Raw genomic sequence first — 20770 nt, 5'->3', positions numbered from 1 at the left:
AGGGGGAGCCTCAGACAAAACACAAGATTCATTGTAATTGTTCTCATTCATAATTCTATGAGCTAACATTAACCAAAACATTGTGCTACTTTAAGCTTTTCCTCGCTGTTAAAAACAGAGGCATTGTCAACAACATCCCAAGAGTCTTTCATACACAGGGTAACAGTCACACACACAAGTTTAAAGAAGACAGGAAGAGGAAAAGAAATCATGACCGTTTTATGCAACTGGATTTTTATTTTACATATAAATAATAACAAGACCGAAGAATTTTGAGACTTGCTACTTGCAATGCCGCTCTTGCAATGGGACAAGCATGGCAAACTTGAGTCCCACCGCAGAACTGAGGATTTGGGTATCAAGACTGACCCAAACGTAATGTCCTTTCATGGATTCCATCCCAGAAGCCCAAGCAGCACACTCTCAATCTTTCCTGAGAGGGAAGGCAGATTAGTCACATTCAAAATCAAAATGGATTCAGATGGTTTTCCTCTTTTTCTTGGGAAATTGTTGCTTGCATCTGTATTTTTATTCACCTAAAAAAAAAAAAAAAAAAAAAGGGCGGGGGAACAGAGGATAAGGGGGAAAGGGAGGGAGAAAGCAGAATTATGATATGATAGGCCTTTTCTTTCCATTGTTGAAGTGCAACTATAACTTTTTGCTTTGATATTGCAGGTTGATCAAACTCTATTTCAGGAACACTCTCTGTGCGAATTTAATTTTAGTATAGAGATTTCAATATTCATATTATTGACAGTATATCACTAATGATTATCTCTGCTCTAGAGAATTTGATTCCTATAGCTGAGCTGTATAGAAATAGAGAAGAGAAAGAACACTTCATAGCAACAAAACCCCAACTGGAGTCTTTTGTAATAAATCAACTTTCTCAAAAGGAATTCTTTTTAATTTCCATCAAGTGCATTTATGTAATCTCACTTGCTCTGTATAAATCTAGGGTAATTTAACGGGAACAAATGGAATTAGATAAAAATAAAACTTGAACAGGGTGAAAGTGACATATGCCATGGAAAAACACAAGCTGGTGTCACTTTCAAGAAACTCTTCAGCACAACAGCTGGGTAAAATTAAAACTTGCTTCTCCCATGAAGGGATGTAGCTTGAGCCGTAGTTTACATATAATTATTAACTACAAACATGCACTGAAGGAAGTGCAGTGCTGCCATTTTTTGGAATGGAGAAATATGTTACTGCTTCCAAGAAAAACCGATTCTGTGAATTGTCAGCCAAGCACAATTCAAGGAACCACGCTGGGGCAAATCCTTATGAGGGAAGTGCAAGAGTGTTTATTTTAGTAACCAGATTCAACTAGGAGCATTGACAATGGTTTAAAATACAGTGAGACTTTCATGACTGATCTCATGCAGAATAAACAAACATGTCTTTTCACAGATCACAGCAGTGGCCCAACCTTTGGGATCACTCAAATCCAACAAAACATCTGGACTTGTGTATGGAGTTAAATAACTAGGTTTGATTTCAAGCAGAAGGCACAAATTGCCACCCCCACAGAACAGATGGAAACTGATACGGAATTGAACTTTCACCATCCGGTTGCTCTAAGTCAAAAATCTAGTGGCTGTGTTTATGTATCTCCTCCAGAAACATCACGGGGCAAAGCAAGTAGATTTCAAAGTCAGCAGTACCCAGATGCTTTTAACATCTGAGTAATCTTAACTCCTTAAAAAGTTAAGACAACAGAGCATCTGAGACAGCAGCCACTAAAAAGCATTCCTCAAAATTTATGTGCATGTGGTAAGAAATGCTGAAAGAAAATAAAAGCTATTTGTGGGTTTCTGTTTGTATTGAACCTCAGTATTTGTACAGTGTCCCACATAAAGAAAAATTCAAATTTTCCTGGCTTTTTAATTATTTAGTAGCTCTATCCTAACTCACCAGCAGCACAATATTTTAGTGAATTTCAGAGCAGCTTTCCTCCCACTTGGTTTTCCTGAATATCTTTACTCAAAACAAGACTGTTCTTCCTATTTCATGTTTGTTTGTTTTGTTTTTTTTTTTTTTTTTTTTTAATCTTATGTGGTTATTGTATAAAATACTAGCAAAACACATTTAGAGACTTAGTTTCCTGAAGGAAAACTAATTCCTATATCTGAAGGGAAAACTAAGGTACTCAGTAAATCAGCCACACAAATACCTTTCCCCTTATGAGAACTAGCCATAGCAATTAAAATACATGAATGGAAACAACATTAGAAAGTAGTTTTGCTGTTAAAGCTGGCTGTGTAATGGTAGAATGCTGCTGCTCAGCAGATGTGTGCACTCCATCACATCTGCATAACATTTGTGACTGGTGGTGACGCATGGAAGAAAAAATTGGTGCAGTTTTCTAAATTTGGACTCTATTTACACAGTTGTCAGTTAGGGAAAAAAATAATTTTACTGGTAAATGGAACACTGAACAAAAAACAATGAAGTCTCTACAACGCTAGAATCATATTCGGATGAAAAATAATTCTCAGCATAACATGAAAGTAATACAGGACAAAAACAAGCAACTACAAAATGCGTTCAGAAAAGATATCCTTAACGTTTGTTCTCTGAGAAGATAATCTGATGTTTTGTCCTAAATGTTGTCCAATTACATTACTATTTGTGATAAGCCTCAGACATACAGCTATTTTTGTCCTACAAATTAGAACTACTTTTAGAAGTAAAAGTTTTCCTCCATCACTGGTTCCCAACTGATGAAGCACCTCTCGTTAGTGAGGTGCATCAACAAGAAAAGTCAGGCACACCATGGACTGTACAAGCTATAAAATGTGGCTGTACCCTGACATTGACAAAACTTCAGAGAAAATGTAAGAGCAGGGAAGAGGTTCCTCTCCCCTCCTTCACACCTGCACAGCTGTGACAAAGAAGGCAAAGAGATTTTTGGTACAGCAGCCAGAAATGGGAAGAGAAGAAGAAAAAAACCCAAACTAACAATATATTGAAAAGGCCTTGTTAAAAAAAAATCATAACCCATAGAGGACAAATTTACATTTACTTTCTATGCTCTAAAGAAGCAGCATTTAGATCATTTAACTTAAGCACTGTTAAGAAGAATGCATATTCTGGACAAACTTGAAGTTTAATAAAAATAAAATAAAATAGAAATTGTTACCTCTCTTCCCCATTTCATCAATACGAAGAAGATAACTACAAGTCAACCCTAATGTTCAGCTTTTCCAGGTTATTTTGCTGCTGCGGCTATAAAGCAGCCTTTAGCCTTTACCTGTTCGATAGCAAGTGATCTGGTGTTCTACTTCAGGGCTCGCTCTTCATTTGAAGCAGCATGCATGTCCTGGGGCTTGTCACCCTCTGCATCACCCTTAAGGTGGCAAAAACAATCACGATTAATATTTTTGCTACAACAGAAGACCTTTTAAAAAGATGAAACAAAAACTTTTGCAAAATCAAGTGGTTGATGAGGCTAACTCATTATGATATACCCCAAAAATGATCTCTCAAACTGCTCCTAGGATTTTGGTCTTCCTGTAGTTAGCTTAGCAATTAAAGGATTTGAAAGAACAAGTAGTTCAACAGAAATGCTTTAATTGACTCATTTTTGCCTGCATTAATAAGAGGGGATGAATTCCCACAGAGTGGTTGCTATTTTGCATTCTTTGAATTCTGTGTGGATTTATACAATAGGCCTCTTTCAGCACATATCCTTTGAAAGACTGTCCTTACACTTTCTCTGAAATAAATTATAGAAATCAAAGAATGAAGAGAGGCTCGTTAGAGCATCTGGTCTATCTATTTGCCAAGTATGCTATAACGAACACTCTCTTCATTATGGTTTTAAATAGATATCAATAAAGAAAATACTTAAAGGGCCACACACACGGCTGGGGGACTGAAGCACGTGACATACGGGACAGAGACCTGGGTCTGTTCAGCCTGGAGAAGACCAGACAAAGGGGGAATCTAATTGCTATCCACCCTTAATGAATATTTGCATATTTGGAAGAGCCAGCCTCTTCTCAGAGGTTCACAGCAGAACACAGTTGCAGTATGCAAATTTTTGCTAGATATAAGGAAAAAAAATATCACTGTGCTGATCACACACAGGAGCAGGTCACCCAGAGAGGCTGGTGAATCTCTACCCTTAGAGACTTGATTGGCCAAAACCTGAGCCACCACATCTATCTTCAAAGCTGGCTCTGCTTTGAACATGGGGATGGATGAAATGATTGGAGGTTACACACAACCTCAATTATTCTTACATTTGAAACACGAAAATTAAGTTGTGCTTAATTATTTTTTTTATATTTAATATTTCATTATTTATTTAATATGCCTTAAACAAATGTGATGGAAAATAAACCAAAAGAATTGGAAAACAAACAAAGATTGGAAAACAAACAAACAAAAATACAGGATGGTTTGAATTTACACTCCAGTACACATTAAGCACTATGTAAAGGCACTGAGTCTATGAGACTATATATATGGTCATATGGTGTGTATATATATGGTATGGTATATATATGCCATATATACATATATACGAGACCAGTATATGCTGTGCTGGAGATATGGACCCAATACACCAAGATTTAATTACGGAGATAATACTTGAAGTTCTTATTCAAAATATGTCTAGCAAGATCTTAAAAAGCTAACCCCTTCTTAAAAAAAAGAAATTCTTTTGATCACTATCCTGGGTATTTCATAGCAAATGAAATCATATCCACGAAGCACACCCATTTCAAAGCAATGACCTACTCCATAATCCTCCCGGTACAGGAACTTACAAATTACGACATTTTACAACTCACAATGAACAGTCTGACTCATGATGCCTCATCTCAGGGATTACTCAATTCTGAACAAATGAACTAAAAATATGCTGTTCACAGAGGGCTCTGTATTCTTCCACTTGCTTGTCTTGACTTGTGGAAAAAAAAAAAATACCACCACCTATGTAAGGTATTTATTTCATCCTAACAAAACAAAACAAAACAGACCAAGACAACTAGCAATAAAACCTATGGGAAAATAGGGATTTTGCTCAGTTCCTCTGTATCTGTGAGACTGGTAGGTCTCATCACAGGGCTCGTCTTTGCTGATCTATCAGCCTGAGGTCTAGGCTCAAATCAGCCCGCTGCTAAGCAGTCTATCCTTACACACAAACTCATTAGCTCAATTATCAATTAAGGTCTTTTAACTCCATCTGCTGTATGCGCCCACTACATCAACAAAGAGCGAGCGAGACTGATAAAGCAGTAATATGGGTGACCAGAAAAAGAAGTCCTTTGAGGTGGCAAAGGAAGCAAACACACCTAATTTTCGTAAGTGTCAAAGTCCTCCAGTCACACCCAAAACAAATCAGGAGCAAAAAACGTGTTTAGATCAACGACCCGAAAGCCCGCCTCCTCCATGGCATTCTCATTGTTAGAAGCAGGCACATGCTCAAGACACGGCCCTTCTACTCTCTGCTGGAACACAGCCACTTCGTAACGTGTCTGGGTGGACAGAGTTCGCACGTCAGAGCTGTACCCCGCAGCAGGAGTGGAAATGTTTTGCATTCTTACACAACTGCGAGCTTCAGCTCAACGGTGACTTGTAACAGATCTCCGTGACACACTCCTAAAGTCTTCAAGGTGCTGGGATTCCACAGGATTAAAAAAAATCATTAGTTGATATCCAAGGTAATACTGGAATTAAGGGGACTGTACGCAATGTTCTTTATAAAGCTTTAATACTTAAGTGATTAAAAAAATGTCAGCTTAGCTCACTGTGTCTAACAGACATGGATCGAGACCTAAACTTTAAACAAAATTTCAAAAAAATTATTATTTCTATCCAAATTTTACTTACATATGAAGAAAAAAGTCCAAAAGGAACTTAGTCTAATTAAGAAACCAACCAAACAAAAATGCTGGCTTTCTCCTCACATTACATCCTACTTCAATGCAAAAGTCAGTTTCTGTTGCTTCCTCCGCAAGGAAGCAAGCAGATGGCTGGGCCCCGTTACAGTGGCACCTAACCGCAGGAATTATAACTCTAAAGAGAGGCATACATGTCTCTTATACTTATGGAAAACTCTTAAAAGGTACAGTCTGGCCACCAGAACAGAACAACAGTTACAAGAGTAGAAACAAAGCACAAAGATTAATAATTTACCCTTTCTTCTGTCTCTCATTTGCAATGTATTGCTTAGAACAAAGGCAACAGCACTGTTTAACCTTATTCATCATCTCCTAGTCAATCAACAACAACATGTTCTCAGTTTTGTAATTTTTGCTGAGCCTGAAATTTACTCTTAGAAATATGGAGCACTTTAAAATGTTACCATGTTTCAAGTTGCTCTAAAAAGCACAACTTTATGTAGGGTGGATTCTTCCTTTCCCAGCTCTTATACACTTAAATTTATCAGCCGCTCATATTTTATTTTACAAGATACTCAAAACACAGTTTAGGTTTGCTGTGATCACAGTTTATGATGTTCACAGTAAAGCTATCCAGTCAAGACACTGACACCACAACTTCCACTTTCATCATTTCCTTAAGGCAAGTACAGGAACCAAGCCCACCGAAGCCGAGCAGTCTTTGCAGTTGGAAGCACTCTGTCACCAGCTGACACTTAATAAAAACACCCAAGCAGCTGTGCTTAACTAAGTGTGTGTACATACACACGTACTTAAGTACTTACGTTATGTATACGCAGAGAGTATTGGTAAATCACAGATGGTTTCTACCAACAGATCAGGAATGAAAACCAAACAATAAGCTGTAAGAGCTTCTTTCAATCTCTGAAGTTGTTTAAACAACCAAGTGGCAGGCAACAAGGGAAGAAATACAGTAAGCAGCAGTCTTCTGCGAGATCTTACTACTCATTGGAAGAAAGTGGGGAAGAGCACACAAAGAAGTGAACAGGGACTGAAAGGGGATGTTTGTAGAGCTCTAGCACTGTTCTGCCACTTTGGTAAAAACAATGTGTGCCTGTTCAGTGTCATGGCAAGAGGAAGAATCCAAAATAGCTGAATATACAGCAAAACACTGAATAGCGTAAAGAAAACACAAAGTGAGAACTGACTGACTGAAGAGAATGCTATTTCTGTGTGTTTCACTTGTTTTAGCTCACTGGCTGGAGCAAAACCTGGGTCTAAGCGAGCTGGTATCAGAACACAAGCCTTTGTCACTCCAAGAGGAAACCACATTTGTATTTGCCTTCACTAGGAAAGAAATCTAGGTGCCTACTATGGCAATAAGGAACAAATATACAAAACCAATATGATTCTTTCACCAGGCTGCCAAATTAGGGCAGAACTTGTCCCCGAAAACTTTGCCAACTTTAGTACATGACAGTTAGAAGTATTTATTTTTCTTCCTTGGCATTTCTATACCAGTAAAAGCTCCAATAAAAACACAGTAACCGAAATCCTTTTGCTGGAATAGTTGATGCCGATTAGCTGAATCTTATCAGCTGTATGAACCAAAAGTACTTTTTTTTTTGCACTAGTATAACACAGCATTAGAGAGACTGAAAACGCGTTTCTTGGGTAGACTTCCTCTCTCACTGCAGTGGCATGCTGATGCCTGTACATACAAAAAAAGTAGAGGCTTTCATTATTAAGTGTGACTGACCACATCCTGATAGAACAGCACTGCATGGTCTTTAATAAAACAAACAAACAAGCAAAATCGCCCTCTCCCTTCCCCTGCAAAACCAAAACACCTTCTCAACCACATATTTCGTACTGTTTCACAAACTCAGACCAAAGGAAGTTTCACAGCAGACTTCTACCATCAGAAACACTTTTCACTCCAGTAACTTCTGAACTGCTGTTTGGCATCTCTAGAAGGCATAGAGACAACAGCCTCTCTTTAACAACTTCAGAGAACTAAAAAAAAAAATAAAATAAAAAAAGAGGCTGCATACTTCAGTGGTAAGCAATCACTGAACTTCTGAAATGCAGGAAATTCCATCCAATTCATATTGCTTCTTCATTTCAGTCACATTTTTTTTTTTTCTCTTGCCTAATTCACCAAGTTAACTGGCAACAGTTAACAGTAACATCTAATCAGTTAGATGAACTTTAAAAGGAAATTGTTCAACGGGATTTCATTTTTTTTGTCCAAATAACATTTTGGCATCTAAAGGGTGTGATTTAAAGACTCTGCAAGGAGGAAGAGAAAGAGCTGTGTTTACTTAGTGGTCTCTCCAATTTCACATGCCCTTTGTTTTTCTGCTGAGGTAGCAAGTGCTTGAATAAACCTTATAATAAGATAAAAGCTTCAAAAGTTTTCGCCTTCCAATAACAACCATGTGTTTCCTTTTGAAAGCCTAGGACACAATAAAATAAAAAGCTCAGCTAAACCTTACTGATGCTGTCAGTTTGTCTTTCTGAAATATTTTAATGTTGCTTATTTTTTTGATGCATTTTTTGACAGCCTAGGTTTTACGAAAGGTACAATATGATTGACTTAGCTTTGTTTATTCAAAGAGTTACACAAGTACATTTACTCAAGTGTCCAGGGGCCAATACAGGGTGAGTATTCACTGATGGAGGTCTCCACCAGCGTTCAACTGGTGACCATTCTCAAAAGGATCAGTATCTGAAAGGACATATGTGTATTTCTCCAACCCCCTTTGTTTGGAACTATTCTCATACCCAGACCCACCCAGGAAACTCAGTTCCATACCTGCAACCTCAAGTGCAACTGCCTCTCCAAAGCATCTCCCCCTCAGTGGCTACCCTTCTCATTTCTTAGACCTCTGGGTTGCAAATACCTTGTTCTGGTCAGACAGGACTTCTGGTTTCCAACAACCCAGACAGCACCATTAAAGCCACACACCATTGTCAACCTAGGATGAGTTGTTACCAGTTCTGAGCCAGGGCTCAATCACAAGGTCCACAGTGAAACACCAAGGCTTTCTGCTGGTTCAAAGTTGTTTTCAAAACACCTTTTAGTTCTGCTTTGCTGCCTTAAACAACTAAAATAAGAGATGGGAAGCAGTCTGCTGCTAGGGCAGCAATTTTTATCAACAGAAGCAGCTTAGAACAAGCTTTTTGCTTAGAAATCAGGAATTAAAGATACAACAAGTCTAGCAGTGGATTTAAAACCACTGAAGCTTTACGTTACACTTCTGAATTTTTATTTCTTCAGTTAAAAAATTCCCTGAAAACCTTACTGGCTCTCCCTCAAATATATTTTATCAACTCACACAATTCTTCAGCCTTTTATACTCCAATTCACTGAGCCATCTACATATATTTCTTAGAAGTCAGTTTGTTTATCTGTATCAGAGAGGTACAACTATTGAGACAGCTTGTTCCTGTGGGATAATGGAAATGTCTAGCAGATAAAAAAACAAAACATCATTAAGATAATTAACTGCAGAAGCTTCAGGCAAGTTATAAATTATGACCTAGACATTATATAGTATAATGTTCATTAAAGCAAGTTCATTTTTAATGCACTTTAAAACATGTCTTCACAAGTCAATGCTAATCTTCAGCAAGTATCCTTAACCAATCATAGTGCACTAATATTGAAACTTGCTAGTATTTTGTAGAAAGTGAAATTCATAATTCATTAAAAGCAGCAAAATAGAATCTTTTTTCCTTACAGTTTTATGAATAGTTGCTCTAGCATAATTATGGCACTGCATTCTGCTCCACTAATTACTATCGAGTCACAACACGTAGCATTTTATAGAAGTAAACAACTATAGATAAACAACCCTAAAATCCTTCAATTCACTGCTGTTGTATATGATATTTGACCACCTCTAAAGGCGAAGTATCAATTTAGCATTCAAAAAGGCAAGAAAGTAATGTCAGACTGAAAAAAAAAAAAAAGCAACTTGTACAATAACGTTCATCTTTATTGTCTATTTTAACTAATAAATTGACTATGTGAATGTTAACCTGACTGTTAGAACAATGTTTAACAAATGGGTATCTGGAAAGCAGAAACTTTCAGCAATGTTTCAGTATTGCATTGGGACACAGATTCAAAGCTGATTCAAAAGAAACTTGATGCTTACTGGTATTCTTCCATATTTTCTCCTAATCCAGAAATCAAGTTCCTCTGACTTCTTACCTTATCATCTTTTTTCCCAGATTTCTTCTTCTTAGCATTATCCTTCCAAAGAGATTCTACGGCAATATATCCCTGAAGACTCCAGTCATACAGCTGTGTACCAGCAACCTTTGAAACAAAATAATTACAAAGCATGAACTTAATAATCTGAGGAAGATTGTTCATGTGGAAGAAATCTCAGAATCCAAGATCCGTAACATCTTCCCACTCAAGCTCAACGTGACACATAAGAAATAAGAAAAGCCAACCTGCTAAAAAACTGTTTGAAAACTACATTAAATGTATCTGTTTAAAAGATTGGGATGATGTTGCATGGAAACAATTCTGGATTTTACAGTCTTAGCATTCTATGTTCAATAGATTTAACATATGCAAATTGTTTAATTTGACCAAACTTGCTTTAAAGACAAAATATCCCTACCTAGTTTGTCACTATTTTGCAGTTTTACAGTTTTCACTGTTGTGACAGAACAACAGAAGTACTCCTTTGTTTCTTTTTATTTGCAATTTAGAAGAAAGACCTGATTTGCGGATAGATGGCTATAATAAATAAGCAGTGTCAAACTTCAAAACCGAAGACATAAGAAAGACAGTGTTTGCTATCTTACACCAACAGATAATTTTATAACAGGAAAAGTCCCTAAGTCTAATACAAGAGTATCTCCTGCCCCATCATATGCAACCATAATATTCATAGCATTCGTCAATCCATAGCATCTTAACACTTAAGAGCATTAGGGTTTTAGAGCTCCAGGCTCAAGTCAGTCTGAAGGCTCAACTTTTAGATTAATATGTTTTCTTACACAAAAAAAAGGAAATAAAAATAGACAATTTTCTCAACTAGACAGACATTAAACTAAAAAAAAAAAAATGGTATCAAGAAATGAGAAAGTATCACCCTATCTCCAAGAGAGGACAAAGCCAGAAAACTACAAGAACAGGGCAAGTGTAAGTGATTCTTCTCCTTACGTTTCTTCCAGTCTCCAACAATTTGCTGCTCATAGATTTCCTTAGCCAGAGGCGATTTTTATATGTATAACCATGCCCAGTGAATTTCTCTCCTATGAACTCATCTTGTCTCCTAATAAGCACCGCATAACTTTTTTAGATCCAAAACATCATGTGCTGAGGAGTTCTACCACTTGGCACACATAACGTGAAGAACCACTTCCCTTTGTCTGAACAAAAATTAACTACAGCAGTTGTGCACCACCACCATAACAGATGTACTTCTGGGCAAGTCAGGTTACCACCTTTGTATACTGCAGCTCACACAACACGTTTTCAAACCACGCTGAGACCTCTAGCTTTGTATCATGACTTTCAGTGCTGCGTTAGATTTTAGGTAGAGCGCAAATACAAACCTGCCTATTTACAAACTGCATACAAGGACACCTAGTTTGCAGTAGATTAAAGATCGTAGAGTGATTTTCAGATAGCAGTTAAAATTCTACTGAGATCAGTAAGGATTTTAGATATATATCAGATGAGCTTATGTCCACAAATGCACAAGATTGTTGCATTCAAAGCCCAAAGGCTTTATGCAGCATCAGTGTGACCTTCTACTTTTACACTAAAATCACACATTCACATTGCAAGGCAACTGACATCAACATCTCAGCAACAAATCTCTTGTTCCTTAATCTGTGTCATTTCATAGAGAAACTCAGATGATCTCAACAGTCAGCCATATCTGCACACACTTTACTAAAGATGCTATTTAATAATGAACGTATTTAGAATTAAAAAAACAAACAAACCAGAAACCCAAACCCAAATCAGCAACTACTTTTCTGAGTCACAACTAAATCTAAGCTGCAGGATGTTTTCAATACGAAGAGCAAGCATATTTGTAACCACTTCTGACAATTATAAGTGTCTTCTGATTTTCAAAAAGTTTGTGCAATGCACTGAGTTTTTCCTGTATTTGAAGGTGATAAAGGTCATCAAACAAAAGGCACACCAACTGCATTGAAAATGAATGTGTTAAACCTCAAAAATCAGGCATTACAGTTATAAATATTTATTTTCTTGTTCAGTATTCAGGAGTGTTCACTCTCCAGTACTTCAGCTAACTAGTTCTGAAAACCTATGGCTCAGCTAGAAGGATAGTGCTAGCAAAAGAGAAACGCTAACAAGTAGTACAAGCAGTGCAAAGCTACCAGGACTGGAAAGTAACTTCTACAAACAAACAAAAATGAACAAATGAAGGCTGGTGGTTTTTTTTTGTTTGTTTTTGATTTTTGTTTTGGTCTGCAATGTCATTGAGGGCATGGCTATCAACATAAAATGAGAAACAACAGGTTTCTGCCATCTCATGTTCCTGCTTAAAAACACGCTCAATCTTAACAGTACAATATAAATATATTCTAATTATAGAAGTCATATGATCAAGTCAAGTATGAATTATCCTAAATGAGAAACTGGCCCTTCACATTGCTGGAGTAAAGTAGCTGCATCGTAAGGTACGGCAACCCTCAAAGTTTGTTTTGCTCTGGTCAACAACTGCTCCAACACCATTCACACCCCCCCCCAAGAGGCTGGACCCACGCACAGGTTCACAGTTCACATGGGGTTGAGAAATACAGTTCTAGGGAGACTGTAAGCTGCAAGTTACAGGGTCAGCAGGAACATATCCAAGATGTTTTTGATAACCACGTGATGCATACTCTCACAAACATGACACTGGAGGTTGTGTATTTTATCTCATACCTTTTGTATTTCATATACCTCTCTTCCCCATGGGGCAGTTTAAGAGGAAACAGTCAGGTACTGCAGTTGCCACTACAGTTCTTGTGAGTGACAGTACCAACCAGGAAAAGTAAAAGGCACAGGAACAATACAAACCATTCATTTAACTGTTCAAAGTGTTCATTTGAACACTAATACAAACAGTTCCTTTCAAAGAGGGACATGCTTTTCCATATAGTCATCTGGAATTCTGAGTTTCTGGAAGATAATTTCTAGCTTGCTTGTGTTAAATTAGCACATGCTAACATACCACCTCTGTTCAGTGCAACACTGTAAGAAAGTCTGTATGCTAAAATGTGAACAAACAAGTTCAAAAGTCAGATTCAGCAGTTCTCAGCAAGGACTCTGCAATAGTTTGAAAACGATCTTAGGCCACAAATACCCATATTAGATACTGCTGTGGTGGCATCAGCAGTTCCTAAGACCCAATGTACATGCAAACAAGTTTCCATCTTCTATTCCACTCAAGGTAATAAGTACATAATATTGAATATTTGGTATGCTGTACATCAAGATTATCAAGCAGGATTATAGTCAGCAATTCTTTACCAAAATTGTATGCTAAAAAAATAAATTGAGAATCTGCTGTCTTTTCCACATTTATATTGCTAACGAAGTTGTCAATAGCACAATTTTACATGTCTTTCATCCTGCAACGAACATGGACTACACGACCCCAACTCTTTCTTTTCAATTCTTAGTTCCTGTAATTGTGCCATGCTCTCAGTTGTGTCACAACAGCTGTTTATGCCTTACAGACTAAACTGGACAAGGGAAGAGTTGTACTTTCAAAAGAAATACAAATATAATTTATTTTGTTGTCAAAGAAACGAACTTCTGTATTAGGAGGTTTTTATTTTTCAAGAAGCAAGCATAAAACACATGCTGCTTTATGGAACTTCTAATACCAAGGAAAAAATAATAATTCTAATGATAGAGAGACTGATTTAAGTAACTTCATAATGGGAAAGTTTTCCAGATGGAAGATAAACCACAGTTAATACAAAACATTTTGAAATTTATTATGATTAGCTGGAACGCGGTGCAGTTCCAAAACACTAGTTAAAGTTCCACTACAACAAAATAAACATTAGTATTAAATTCAGTTCCCTTACCACAGAAACAGCCTGACCATTTGTTCAAAGTTATACAAATGAAAGTAATGCTAGCAGTGATGAAATAAATCCCTTACAAATTTGCGATTTGCTAGAATGATTACGAAAGGATGGAAAAAAATCAAAAATAAAAATAAAAAACACCTAGTCTGTGCATTTCTTCCATCTCCAGTTAGAGAAACAATGTCTGAAAACTACATTTGGCCAACACTGAGCTCTATTGCTATGACTTCAGTTAACAACTTCGACATTTTAGCCAAAGAAAAAAAGATTTCTTCCAGACAGATGTATCACATGTTGTACCTCAACTGCAAGTGTACTGTGTTTTTTATTTCCAATGGTAAATGATTAATAAAGGTGGGAAGGAAAAAAGTACGGCCAAATCCAAAAGTTTACCAAACGAAGGGAACAATTCCATTGCAAATGAAAATCAGTGAAGTAATCAAATATAGAAGAAAAAATATAAAAAGCAAATTAAAAAAACTTATAATGTGTGTTCCAGAATACTTCCTATAGTGTTCTATTAACTCGGCACATAAACTTTGTCCTGCAGACATCTTTCTTACGCTTACAGGTCTTTTTTTCAAATGCTACTAAACATTTCAAAATAATTACTAGAGAAGAAAGTATTTCTGATTCCAGATTAAGGCATAAAAATAGTAGATAGTAAGATGTGGTATGCTTAAATGTTGCTTGTTTAAGGAAAGAAAAGCATGTGTGAGGTTAGAGGAACCAAAACAATATCTAAGATATCACTCTTTCCACAGAAGTTTCCAAACTCTTGCATCTATTGCCCTGACCAAATCAACAAAGCTAAATCCACTCCAATCAAGTTCCAGGCTCAGGGTCTCTCACTGGATTTTTTGTTATGGTTGAACTAAGAACCGTGAATTGATCAAAGTGCAATCATACACTTCAAAGTTATGGTAAAATAAACAAGGCATTGTGAAGCTGTTAGTAGCAAATCCATAGTTAAGACTGAATTAAGCTTCTTTAAAAACAATAACATCAGTTTGATCACCGTTTAATCATTTCCCACTTCACTGTTCAGAAGACAAATAGAATTTCTAATTTCCCAACAGAAATGTCTACACTTCTTAAATTTTAATGTTTTCTTTTTCCCCTGCCAGTTGTATAATTTTCACTCCCCGAGGATAAGCCAATCTCTATTTAGAGCATCTGAATTCTGGAAGCATCAGTAACAAATTCCTTCCAAGATGAGGGTATCGCTGTGCTGTAAAAGTTCAAACACAGCATTTTTAATTCTCCCTAGGCCTTTCCAACCTTTCAGGTTTCAAAGAACACCATATGTTCTTGAGAACATTGTGTTTTCTTCCTGACGTCTCCGCATCATACACAAGCCATCTGTAAGCCAATTTATCAAAGCCCCAAATAAAAAGTATTTTTGATACACTAAAGTATGTGCACTTTGAGTGCTTAAAAGCCGGATTTGAAAAAGAATTTGGTGTGGAACTGAAGAATCTCAGTCAGCACAGTTAAGAGTGCAGGGACAGCAAGTCACATGAAATTACATCAGAGACATTAAGTAATTGTCTGGTCACTTCAGTTCTTTCACAGGAAAAGCGCTGTAACTGGAAGATAGCACGACAGGTACATGCACGAAACAACAAATGCAACAACAGAAAAGGCAACCAATAAGCAGCACAATTCTCACCCCATTCCAGAATGTGCATACAATCTTTCTTAAAACTACCCAATAAAACCCAGAAAAACTAATTAATGATGCTTATGTCAAAATGTTGTTCCTACAATCTCTCTGTAGAATCTCCTTTTAATTTTTTTCTTTAAGCCCTTTTATTCCCTTTGCTCTCAAGACATTTCAGGCGTCCTCAGTATTGTAACTGAACATGAAAATTGTACATGCTAAGCATTATTTAATGTTTTATTACTTGAGGTTCAAGATTCAGAAGGAAGATTATGTGCCTCACACTGAAGATTCTGCGCAGATTTTTAAAAACAAACTTACTAAAAGAAATGGAATACCCAACTTTTACTCAGTCTAGACTGTTCTTTCATGAAAAAACTTATCTTGTTAAGTGTCAAGCACGCAGACAGGACTTTTAAGAAAATGGATTACCAGTTAATTTGAAGCAACAATCAAAATAAAAGACACTTTTCCAAAAAAAAAAAAAAAAGGTATAGTCACTGACCTTTGCAACAGCAACCGCTTGCTGAGGATAATACATGGAAGCACCAATACCCATGAAGCCTGCAGGATACACCAACTTCTTTATTTTTGAGCCTGTTTCACAACAAAAAATATGTTGTTAGAATATATGTTAACTGAGACAACTGAGTGGCCCTACTCAACTTTTATTTATAAACAGTGCGATTTTATTTTTTTTAATATAGAGCTTAGCATATTTTTTTTAGATACAGCTTAGCTGGTTTCATAATAAACATTATTATGCTGATCAGTAATCTTTTTACAAAATCATTAACATTTTTCCATAGGGACAATTTACCTTAGAACTATATTTTCTATAGTAATACATAATTTATTTTGGCACTAAATAATGAAGTCACAGCTCAGAAATGTTTAAGAGAATTATACCAACTGATACTCTTTTCTAAACCAAAATGAAAAACTGAGGCAAAGAAAGGTTAGGTCAGCATTCTTTCAATACATTAATCAGAACAAGAAAAGTTCTACTACAGAGTTTGTAAATTACTTTGACTCAAAAGTATTGATACTTCCACAACTGCTACTTACAGCTAATTATGCTGTACTTCCACTAAATCCCCAAGTAAATTTTGAATATTTTAATCAGTCTGAACTCACTATTCAGTTATATACAAGTCTAAAATGATCTAACTGCCTAAAAAGTTGATCCTTTATTACACTTGACCACAGGTTACATATCCTGGCTGGACAGTGAAACTGTATCACGGAATTGGCTACAGGGCACCCTGCAGTTTATCCTGGCAAAAAAGGGATATAGATGGGAGCTGGTATAGGAGCAAAGCAAGCAGTAAAGCAGAAAAAAGGGAAATGGGGTCACAGAGCAGACATACAGGGGTCAGGATGCACTGTTTCTGTTCCTCAAAGAACAGCCTGTTCTATATGCAAAACCATATACATTTTATGCTAATAGGGAGAGAATGGACTTTGAAGCAGAAATGTATATCCAAAGTGTTTCCACAACACATGCTTATGATGAGATGAACTGAATGGTAAAGAAGAGAGACTTTCAGAAAGTGATGTTTCTGTCTCATGAAGAGGAAACTTGGTACCAGTTAGCTATAAGAAAGCACAGAAAAGGCACGTTTAATTGTCTCTTTACAGCCAGAAAAATTATGCTTTTGTTGTAATACCTGAGAACGAGAAAATCTTCCTTATTGATAGTGCTTCAGAATGTGCCTACAGCATTACTTTAAGAGTAACAGTAATAGTTGAAGATATTAATGTTTTCCATCAGCCTGCTACCTGCTGGAGACATCCATTAGAAGGAAGTTCAGGAATACTCCCGTATCTGCCCTGTGCTACTCACCAAGATTAGAGCTAACTACATTCAACAGCATTTTAAACCAACCACGATGACTCTACTCTAAATACAGTACTTCCTCCCTAGCCAGCAGCAATACCTTCAAGCGTTGTGGTTGGACCTGGAAGATTTGATCTGTATCTTCCAAGAGGACAATTTTTAAAGTGAGAGCAAGTAAGGAGAAGGGGAGGAAGGTAAAGGGGAGGAAGGGGGAGAAAAAAAAAGGAAAAACAAGGAAAAAAAAAATTGGTTCTAACTTTCTGTAGCGCCAAAAATAAGAGGCATTTTCTCTTACAGCCTGAATAACTTCTTGAAATAATAGTATTTTGAACTATAAGCAGACAAAAATTTACAAAGCAGGGCTTCAGTCCTAAAAGATTCACAGCTCAGATATTTAAATAATAAATAAATAAATAATAAATAATTTTTTGTTAAATTTAGGACTCTATAATCATTCAGATTCATCCCTAAAATGGCTATTTTCCCCCAAAGCTTTGCTGCGGTCATAAAAGCTGAAAACTGATTTCAGTCATAACCACGTAACTTGAGAAATAGGAGTTTGAAGAGAAAGAATTTCAAATGTTAGAAGTTAGAGATGTTTAGAGACCTTGATCTTCATTCAAAATCATATGCTAGGAAAAACATGCTTTTATTTTGAATATTTTCAGGATTGCATATAGGAATGCATATATTCACAGAATGTTTTCCATTTCTGAATACCAAGCACACACTTTCTTCGACACATATGGAGCCCACTAAGATGTATTTTTAACCCAAGCAAGTCCTCTCTAGTATTTAAGTTCTGCAACTTCACAGTTCCTTTATCTACAAGCATTCTTCTTGTTACTTCGTTTCACTATATTAAGAATATTTCACTAAAAATACAAAATATTCTTCACAATTAATATTTCTTAAAATAGCCTTTATTTCTGTGAAAGCATAAACATATTAGTTTCTTCAGCCAGTGTTATGAAATTAGTTGTATCACATTTCTATGTCACAAAACGTGTATACGTCTATAGTACATCTACGGTTCACAATTATTTTCCTAGATATCACCATATGCAGGAGCCCTGTGCCAGGACACATAATACTTTGAAGGAACTTGAATGTACAACTAATTGTACATGCATCATCATTCAGGAACCTCTGTGTTTCACCATAATTTATTCCTCTGTAGTGTTCTACAGTACATATGTGATCAATAACTTCATAAATTAAAAAGATTTTTAGGCTAAAAAAAATCCTTTCCCACTTTTGTTGTAATAATCTAGAATTGAGAAAGATCAAAGACTAGATTCCAGTAACAAATACAGTATTCATAAACAATAATTACTGGTTATTACACATCTTTTACATTATACCTTCTGTATAATTGGAGGAACACTGTAGAAACATGCTTGTACAGCTAAGTCAGATCTCATGTGTCACATTTAAGAATTAGTAACAATGACAACAACAACAAAAAAAAAAAACACGAAGTGATTTATCCTAAATTAAACCATAAGCAGTTCAAAAGGTTCTCACTTACCTCTAGCAAGAAATAATCCAAGAATTCCAGCAAAACCTATCACACCAAGCCTTGGATAAAATCCATCAGGGGGATTTTGCAGAAATTCAAAGCCCTCTGAAAAGAAGTCAGAACACGGTGCATTAATGTAATGTGAAAGTGTTTTTATGGTAAGAAATCATCAATACATGCTGGCAACTGTTACTAAACATAAAAGAGTTATCAAAACACGTTTAACTATCATGCACATTTTAGATCTGCTGGCATAAAATTCAAAGCCTCTGAGATCTTCTCTAGTGACACATGAATGAAACTGAACATCGTATTGTATTTAACAATTTTCACAGAAGATTTTGCCTTTGCTCCTGGGCCATCTGTTTTGCTTTGCTCTTTTGCATCTTGATTTTATCTTTTTCAAATTAGTGATAAAAACCCTTGCAAAACGGATTCTTGCATTTACGTGTTAACAAGAATTAGTTTCAGTGAAACACTGTACAAAAAACAAACCACAGACCAAAGGAAAGACACAGCAAAAACAAAGCTCACTTCAAGATGGGAATCTGATGGGGGAATGGTAAACTGTGGAAAACCTTCCATCAGGGGAATTCAAAAGACTGAGAGTATTAAATTCAGGGATATAGAGGTGCAGTATCTGAAATAAGGTCTAAACAGCATACAGTCCCGATGAGCTTAACTATGAAAGGATGCTCCCAAAACAGAAATCAACAAAAATTACTTTGAATTAATTAAAAATTCTTAGGAGATCCAAAGAAGTAAACCAACACGAAGTACGATTTAGTTACTGGGCTGAGTCACACAAATACCAGTAAATTATGCTTGGTTTTGGCTGGGAATAATTTGTCAGAACCTTTTTCCTTCTTTTTCTTGTCTGTCATTTTAAATGGCATTGGCTGCGATAGATGCAGGCCTCACATTTTAATTGTTTAGAAGAGAATGATCTAGAAAGGAAACTTAATTTGATATACAGTGCACAGAAAAATAGTCTCAAATGGAACAAGGAAACTTACAGAATGATGCATAATGAAATTCCCTTTTTATAGAAGATAGAGTACAGTCCTGCATTTTAAATAGCTAGTTAAGAAAACTAAACTGATTTACCTCTACCACGCTCAACAGCTTTTTCTAATTGGGGCTTAGCTTTGGCATAAAGATCCTAAAAAAAGAAAAGAAAACAAGGGTAAATGGATACCAATTAAGTAAATTAACTGCAGATTTTCACTGACCTGACCAAAAAAGAAGAGGAATAAAAAAAATTTGGGGTCCCTAAGATAGCCTCCAGGTTAAGCTCACCGTAATGCATTTGTAGGTTTGGGCCTGTAAAACCTAGCTGCAGTTATTTCTGTCAAAAGAAGAAACACAACTGTGCATTGTTTTTATACTAATACACAAGAACCATGAAGAAACTGAGGAAAAACAGAACAACTTCGCAGTTCCAATTTTACCCTTCTCAACGAAGCTAACTCTGTTTATTCCCACTTCCCCCGTACACTCACAGGACTACGTTTGCTCAGCATTATATTTTCTGTACCATACATGCTTTTCTCAAAGTAGTGTTTGGACATAGATCAAGTATAATACCTCAAAACACAGAAGTCTGCTTTGATATTTTATTGAGCTCCTGAACAAGTAACTGAATTTTGGGATTTCCCCAGATTTCTCAGTTTATTTAATCATTGCAAAAAATACTTGAGTTAATGGAAAGGAGGAAAGTACGACACTGCAACAGACTCGTTCCTAGCTCTTCACAGGGGGTACATGACTCATTTGGCAAGGTGCTACACTACACT

At 36.3% G+C, this 20770-nt stretch overlaps 1 protein-coding gene across 2 annotated transcripts in view; it reads right to left on the bottom strand.

Annotated features, from left to right (window-relative positions):
* Nucleotides 1-217: 217 nt before the first annotated feature.
* Nucleotides 218-20770, bottom strand: part of APOO (apolipoprotein O) — a 29232-nt gene continuing 8679 nt past the window's right edge. The window contains exons 4-9 of one of the 2 annotated variants that reach the window (XM_068687362.1): nucleotides 20082-20136; nucleotides 18984-19079; nucleotides 16118-16209; nucleotides 10081-10188; nucleotides 3257-3352; nucleotides 218-536 (exon numbers count right to left, since the gene is read on the bottom strand). In XM_068687362.1, coding sequence (XP_068543463.1) covers nucleotides 3284-3352; nucleotides 10081-10188; nucleotides 16118-16209; nucleotides 18984-19079; nucleotides 20082-20136 — 420 coding nt within the window. In that variant the 3' untranslated portion in view covers nucleotides 218-536; nucleotides 3257-3283. Of the gene's footprint in view, nucleotides 537-3251; nucleotides 3353-10080; nucleotides 10189-16117; nucleotides 16210-18983; nucleotides 19080-20081; nucleotides 20137-20770 lie in introns of those variants that run through there. The other variant, XM_068687371.1, reaches the window with a different exon arrangement.

This window comes from Anas acuta, chromosome 1 (genome assembly GCF_963932015.1).
Source record: "Anas acuta chromosome 1, bAnaAcu1.1, whole genome shotgun sequence".
Classification (NCBI taxonomy): Eukaryota; Metazoa; Chordata; class Aves; order Anseriformes; family Anatidae; genus Anas; species Anas acuta.
This window is presented reverse-complemented; position numbering and strand designations above follow the sequence as displayed.